Genomic DNA, 7,300 nt, shown 5'->3' with positions numbered 1-7,300 from the left:
TTGACTTGGAAAGGATTTGAACTTGGAAGCTCCCCCTTGCAGCTCTTGGATTTCCTTTTTCGGTTGTATATACACTTTTCTAAACTTTTTCTTACCTAGTCTTGAATCATGGAGCCTATTGCCCGCAAGTCAGAGCTCTCATTCCTCAACGAGATGGTGCCACGCACCCAACCCCAGTCAGCTCGGTCGATGTTGCGACCAACTGGCGCTGATGAGATGCATGATCTGATTTGTGTTGGATTCGGCCCAGCTTCACTTGCTATCGCTATTGCCCTGAACGACGCTATGGACCCCGCTCTCGATGTATCGAAGCATCCTAATTTCGAGCCCAAGGTTTGCTTCCTGGAGAAACAGAGCCAATTCGCCTGGCACTCCGGTATGCTGGTCCCGGGCTCGCGCATGCAGATCTCCTTCATGAAGGATCTCGCTACGATGCGTAATCCCCGCAGCACCTTCACTTTCCTCAACTACCTGCACCACAAGAAGCGTCTCGTTCATTTCACCAACTTGGGCACTTTCCTGCCTGCCCGTATGGAGTTCGAGGACTATATGCGCTGGTGTGCCCTGCACTTTGACAACGTCGTCAAGTATGGCGAGGAGGTTGTCAAGGTCGTCCCCGGTCCTACCAATGCCCGTGGTGTTGTCGACTTCTTTACCGTCGTCTCGCGCAATACCGCTACTGGCGAGATCTCCTCCCGCAATTCCCGCAAGGTCGTCATTGCCCTCGGCGGCAAGGCCAAGATGCCTCCTGGTTTCCCCCAGGATCCTCGCATTATGCACTCCTCCAAGTACTGCACTCACCTGCCCCAGATACTGAACGACAATATGGCACCTTACAACATTGCCGTCGTCGGCAGTGGCCAAAGTGCCGCTGAGATCTACCACGATTTGCACCGCCGGTACCCCAACTCGCGCACCACCCTCATCCTCCGTGATACCGCTCTGCGTCCCAGTGATGACTCTCCTTTGTACGGTTCCCCCAAATACACAGCTTCAAAGAACCATGACCCAGCTAACCTTTAAACTCGTTTTAATTTTTTTCACCTCTAGTGTGAACGAAATCTTCAACCCCGAGCGCGTAGACAAGTTCTACGAGATGAGCGCTGAAGAGCGCAAGAAGCGTATCGCCACTGAGAAGGCCACCAACTACAGCGTGGTTCGTCTGGAGCTGATCGAGTCCATCTACAACGACATGTACCTGCAGCGGGTGGAGAACCCCGACGAGACACAATGGCAGCAACGCATTCTCGTTGAGGCCAAGGTTGCCCGGATTGAGCACAACAACGCATCGAACCGCATGCGCATCCATGTCAAGTCGGTCAATAACGAGAGCGCAGGCAAGGAAGTGTTGGAGGTCGATGCACTGATGGTCGCGACGGGCTACCTTCGCGACGCGCATGAGAGACTCCTCGAGAACGTGTGCAGCTTGCGGCCCGCTGGCGCGTCGGCCTGGAACCCTGGCCGTGATTACCGTGTTTCGCTCGACAATGCCAAGGTCAGTACCCAGGCTGGTATCTGGCTACAGGGTTGCAACGAGAAGACACACGGTCTTAGTGATTCTTTGCTATCGGTGCTAGCTGTGCGGGGCGGTGAGATTGTAAACTCCGTCTTTCTGGATCAATTGACTGGCGCTCCCTCGGTGCAGGACACCCAGGTGCGCGCTAGGTTGTGAAAAAAAAAGATAGGACGAAAACAAAATGTGACATGATCGTCGTTGCATGTCTCAGGTTTGCTTTTGGGAAGTGGGCCGAGATTCTAAGCATCTGTCCGGCGAGACAGCTCTCGATGCTTTCCCCCTTCCTTTGCCACTCTAGGGTCCCTTTGTTGTTCTGAGTGAAATATTTAGACATCCTATGTATTTAGATTCTTTTTCCCCTTTGCGGTAATGACGAGCTTGTTTTCTAGTCTCCCTCGATTTTCTCTCAAGTCCACAACATTGACCGATTTGGCCCTACAGATCTTCAGCACTCACGACCACACCGGTAGACTCAAGAGGCAGGTTACAAGTACCGAAGCGTGCCACCGACCTACAAGTGGAGTGAATCGGCGTACATCTTTCCGATCGGAAATTGTACGGTAAAAACAGGTTTAAATCAAAGACAACGTTTTCTTGGCACGGGACAACCTTGGAAAATGAAGTCGATAAAATCGCATAAAATCGCGCGAAACTCGAGTTGGTGTTGATCGGCGACGATCTCAATCCTAGATAGCATACTACTGATAATATTAAGATTGCCATTAGTTGTCGATTGCCTCTCTGGCATTTGATTTTCAAAAAACACAAAATTAACAGATATCCCACGTCCAAAGGTAAATAATCACATCAAATCAGATAAATGTAAGTGGGTCCTGCATGGATCAGATAACTTGAAATTTTTATCTGATCGACTTGGGTTGGAACTGCTTTTATCTTTTCGTCTCTTTTTGTTTCGTTTTGTTTTTTTTTATTTTGGTATTCGTATTGCTACCTTTCAATTTTTTCATTTTTTAAAAAAAATTTTGGATCAGGCTTGACTGTAACTTCAAACCTCTTCATATGTACAAGCAATATTATACAATGTACAGTACATTTCATAGGAATTTACAATTCCGCACTAAGTAAACGTGGCTTCCTAGAGCTCCATCACCTGCCTAGTCGAGTCTTTAACGAGATGGAGCCTGCATCCGCACTGTTCGGACTTGGTATTTTGTAATTTCGTCATTCCGTAAGTTTGTAAATTGACAAGTTTTTTTTTTTAACTCCAGCTCTTTTCCTTTTTCGGAATTTACGATTCTACATGCATCCGTACGATTCTGAAATGTAGTTAAATATGGTCACAGCAAATGTAGATCCTGCACCCTTTCCCCTTAAAAATCTAATACGTGCTGTGCTCTGCCAAAGACCCCATAATATCCATGCACATGCCTCGTGTTTGTCTCCATAGGTCCATGCACTAGGCCAGTGCCCGAGAGATTAGATCTATCCCAACTTTCCACGGAGCTTCGGCGCTCTCTTCGGCGATATCGGACGTACCCAGGGAGGAAACCAGTATATGATGTCTCGTTCCCATGGTCCTGTCGTGCGTCGCTTCTTGCTGAGGTAGGGTTCAGATTGGAGTTATAAAGCTGTTGAATGGGCCCTATGTGCTACAATTAAATTGTTTTGATGGCCTGTTTTGTAGATGTCTAGGCAGGTTTAGGGAGGTGATAATCCTAGAACCGTAAACAGTGCCAAGTGTAACCAGCCAAGGAACCATTTATAATCATTGACCGCTACAGCTTTGGAAAGGTCAGGACCATCAAGAACGATCAGGCTACACTGGACCGTCGGTCAAGTTTTCCTCATAGCTTAGAGGCTACAACCCTGCAGCCAAGGTTGCAGACCCCGGAGTCACCACTGCCGCTACTCCCGTGCCACGATCGCAAATTACAGAAGTCCCCTGCCACCTACTGTGTGCAGGCAGATGCACCTCCAGAACTCCTATGCAGGTACATCTCACCCTCTCGAGTAATGCGTAATGTAATGCATAAACCGGTCAATACATGTCTGACCCTAGACCCAGTTGGATGCACCAATCGGCCTATTCGGACGGAATTGGTCTGCCCTTCCCATGTAGGCATCTTTCCAGAAACGCCGAGAGGAGGTCCGGAACTCGGGAAATTTGCAGTGTGTTAGTAGTTAACTGCAGGCAGGGCCACTGTAGGGTCAAGGAATACAGTCTATCGTATCTGATGGAAATGTGAAACTGCCGGGAGGGATGGGGGTCGAGGTTGAGGACCTTGGAAACTCAGTGAGTTGTCATGTAGACCTGATAGTCACTAGAGTCAAGACTGCTTGTTCCCGTTGCTCAAAAGCCAAGTCATCTCCCATAATTGTATAAAGTTAAAAGAAATCATTAATGTCTGGTCAACTGTACAGAATCTTTTCTTAACGCAAAAATGCAAAACGTTTTCTCGTGCCACGTGCCCCACTGATGCAACACCGCGCTGATTTGCATAAAAAAAAACACAGAGTACAAGGATATCAGTGCAGAGTCTGGTCTCGAAAACAGATGCAAACGCACTCAAATCTCAGATTCAGCTTACACCATGCGTTCGGGGTCCTCGCCAGCAACGCTACGGTAACCAGGTCCCTCGCCGGACCGATTGCCAGCGTGCATGCGCATTGGGGTTTCGTACATATCGTGATAGTTGATCACCTCACCGCCAAGCATCGCCGCCCCAGTCTGGCGCTTACCAAACAGTGGAGCCGGGTCACACCAAAAGTCGCGGCAGTTGGTTACGACACCGCGGGAGAAGGGGTTGCGGGGGCGAGCCGTCTGGGGTCCATCGCGGAGACCATCCTTGGCGGTTGTCCAAAAAGCGTCGATCCCGAGGAGAGATGACCATTGTTGGATGCAACCGTTTTTCCGTCGGTGCGGGGAAGGGCCGCCGAGGGCCAGGTTGGGTCCTTGTCCGGAAGCCGAAAGACCAGCAGCGTCCATTGAAGTGGTTCCGGCGGTCATGGCCGATGCAAAGGCTTGGGAGCTTGGGTAGGACCGGTCGATGTGGTGGCCTCGCATATTCTCGTAGGTAGTTTGGTTGCGAGAGATCTGGACGAGCTGGACGGCGCACAGCATCGTAACCCAGACCAGCTGGAGCGTGATCCACACATTAAGAATCAGGGTGAAGGGATCACGAGAGGCGTAGTCGCACAGTGTATCATTGATAACATTGCAGGCAGCATTAGTAGGAGCGTGCAGAGAGTTGATATCTATATCATTTTAGTTGACTGATCCTAGGCAATTTTTTTCCACCCCACAAGTACTCACAGGCAATAGTTAGCTGCACAAACAGAATGATGCCAACTTCGAGGGAGACTATATAAAGGACAAAATGGCGGAGATTATTCGCCCCAACACAGTTGTCAATCCACGGGCAATGGCTATTTGAGCGTTAGTGATCAGAAACAATAGAAATATAGCAAGACACATACTGATCATGTTTCGCAACGCAGCGCCCACAACGCCGACAGTGCCTACTGCGGAGTGGCTTCCTTGTCATGCAGGGGATGCAGAAATTCTCTTCGTCGAACTTCCACTGCTGGAACAGTTCCTTAACAATCTCTCTCTGTTGATTCCTGCTGCTCACTTTCGGGACATAACCCGGGTCCTGGATCATGGAGAAAACGTAGAAATAAGCAGTCAAGCAGAAGAAGACTGCAAACAAGATGTTCAGGATTGGTGACGATGAGTAGGTTGCTGGCAGTACTTTGAAAGCATAGCGGAAGCCAACCCAGAACAATGTGCCTGCAAAGACACCAGCTAGATACGGTGTTTTCTGCAAAACGCGATATTCCATCGGCCCCTTGTTCGCAAATTGCTGTGCAACATACTGCATTCCGAAGACTGTCGCCAACACGAGGGGGACAGCAACGAAAATCGCCAGGTTACTGAGCATCCAGATGGTAACCAGGATCATCAAGAAAGGCCAGAGAAAGAAAAACTTGGCCATGATACTCTTATTGCGTACGAAGCTTGAAAGGCCCAGAGGCGCAACTTTCTGAGTGCCATCAGGTTCAAAGCCACGCTCGTTGAGCGAGCGGTACCAAACTCGCAGGGTGTTCATCTCCTGCGCCACTGTTGCAGGTGATTTTCCATCGCGGGTCTTTGCGAAACGGTCAGTGCCGTATTCGAGCAACTTTAAGACACAGGGCATCGAGCCCTTGACCAGCGCCCAATGTAGCGGTGTCAAGCCACCTTCGTCGACGGCATTTGCGTTGGCGCCCCATCGCAGGAACAACTCCACACAAGCAGGATAACCCTTGTATGCAGCCCACATCAGTCCAGTATGCCCTTGTTGATCCACAACATCCACGGGGATCTCCTGGTGTAGAAGCAGCACGACTAAGAAAGCGTTGCCATCGATGGTCGCGAGGTGTAGGATGTTGTATCCTTGGACGTCAGTTAGGAGAGGGTCTCCTCCATTCTGGAGCAGGAGGTTCACAATATAATAATGACACCGTTGGGCAGCCCACATGGCTGGTGTTGCCACCGATTCTCCTCCCTTGGCATTGACATCGGCCCCCGAGTCGATCAGGAATTTACACATCGCATATTGATTGTTGATTGCCGCCCACTAGAAAGAAAGAATGTGGTCAGTGAACATATCCCTGATGTACGTTGCGCTGGGTTATGACGAACATGCAACGGTGTTATCCCCTCCTCGTCGCAGTGGTTTGCGTTGAATTTTTTAGCCGTAAATAGTTTCTGCATAGTGCCAATCTCCCCCGTCCGAGCCAACTGCATAATATCCTCCCCCGGAGGAATTGAGCCTTTGGGGGGATCAGGGCGCAAGCTCTTCATCTCCACATCGGTTGGAGGAGTGGATGTCCCGTTGCCATTCGAGGTGGAGGTGGACCCGAAGGTCTGGCCCAGATTGGGGCCCCGGGATTCTGGAAAGGTTTTGGTAGACATTTTGGGTTGTCTACTGTTGAATATGTATCAAATGCCACTCGGGGGCTGGAAAGGAGGCTCGATTCGAAGACTGGACTGTTGTGGTACGGTAGTCTAAAGGAACATCGCGATTTCAGTTTGATTATTATGTTCAAGAAGCGCAGCGCGGAAGGTGTAAAAGATGGTCAGAGGTGAATGGTAAATGGCAAATGGTAAGTGGTAAATGGGTAAATAGAGTCCAGCGAGTTGGGAAGGTTGAAAAAGCGGATTCGGATTTGCGGAGACGCTAATCGAGAGACACGTCGGTAGGTGCACTCCTGTGCCTTGTACTTTGCACTCTGTAGTCGATGAAGTTGAAACAGTTTAATATATTCTACTCCGCCAATCTAATTATTTTCTTACATGTTCACTTGCTCCTTTTTTAGCTTGATTACTCAGCCACAGGCAGCCGCATTTTGGCTCTCGGCCTCTTTTCTCTGATCTGCCCATCTGCATACAACATACAACAATATACAGCAAATGAGGTCCGCCATTGACAGATGAGATTTACAGATGAGATTTACAGATCCATTGTTGGCAGTTCTTCAACACTCTTCGACTTTACACTCACTGGTCTACCACTCTTTTCGCACTTGAAGTCAAGTTCCTTTACCTTCTGCAGTCATCTCATTAACCCACGACTAAGTTAGAACCCTAAATCAAGCATCAGCATACACACCTATGCAATTGAGACCGGGCTCCGGGAACCGATTCATACGAGTCCAAAAGCCCCCCCCCCCCCCCCCAAAAAGTGCAGCTCTACCGTTAACCTGGTCCCTGGGACCCAATCTGCCATCTACGATCTTCATCCTTGGCCATGTAATCAAAGCTTTGCGCGTACTCATCCT

At 49.5% G+C, this 7,300-nt stretch overlaps 2 protein-coding genes across 2 annotated transcripts; one reads left to right on the top strand and one right to left on the bottom strand.

Annotated features, from left to right (window-relative positions):
- Positions 1 to 108: 108 nt before the first annotated feature.
- On the top strand, positions 109 to 1,672 carry Pdw03_2894 (L-ornithine N5 monooxygenase; the record flags this gene model as incomplete). Its single annotated transcript, XM_014682123.1, has 2 exons — positions 109 to 968; positions 1,051 to 1,672. 2 exons carry the CDS (start codon positions 109 to 111, stop codon positions 1,670 to 1,672), a joined length of 1,482 nt encoding a protein of 493 aa, XP_014537609.1.
- Positions 1,673 to 4,061: 2,389 nt separating this feature from the next.
- On the bottom strand, positions 4,062 to 6,434 carry Pdw03_2893 (Palmitoyltransferase akr1; the record flags this gene model as incomplete). Its single annotated transcript, XM_014682124.1, has 4 exons — positions 4,062 to 4,732; positions 4,791 to 4,903; positions 4,955 to 6,096; positions 6,162 to 6,434. The coding sequence occupies 4 exons, from the start codon at positions 6,432 to 6,434 to the stop codon at positions 4,062 to 4,064; spliced, it is 2,199 nt and encodes a 732-aa protein (XP_014537610.1).
- Between the last annotated feature and the right edge of the window lie 866 nt (positions 6,435 to 7,300).

The sequence above is a fragment of the Penicillium digitatum genome, chromosome 1 (assembly GCF_016767815.1).
Source record: "Penicillium digitatum chromosome 1, complete sequence".
NCBI classification, from domain to species: domain Eukaryota; kingdom Fungi; phylum Ascomycota; class Eurotiomycetes; order Eurotiales; family Aspergillaceae; genus Penicillium; species Penicillium digitatum.
The sequence above is the reverse complement of the archived record's forward strand: the minus strand, read 5'-3'. Positions and strand labels throughout refer to the sequence as shown.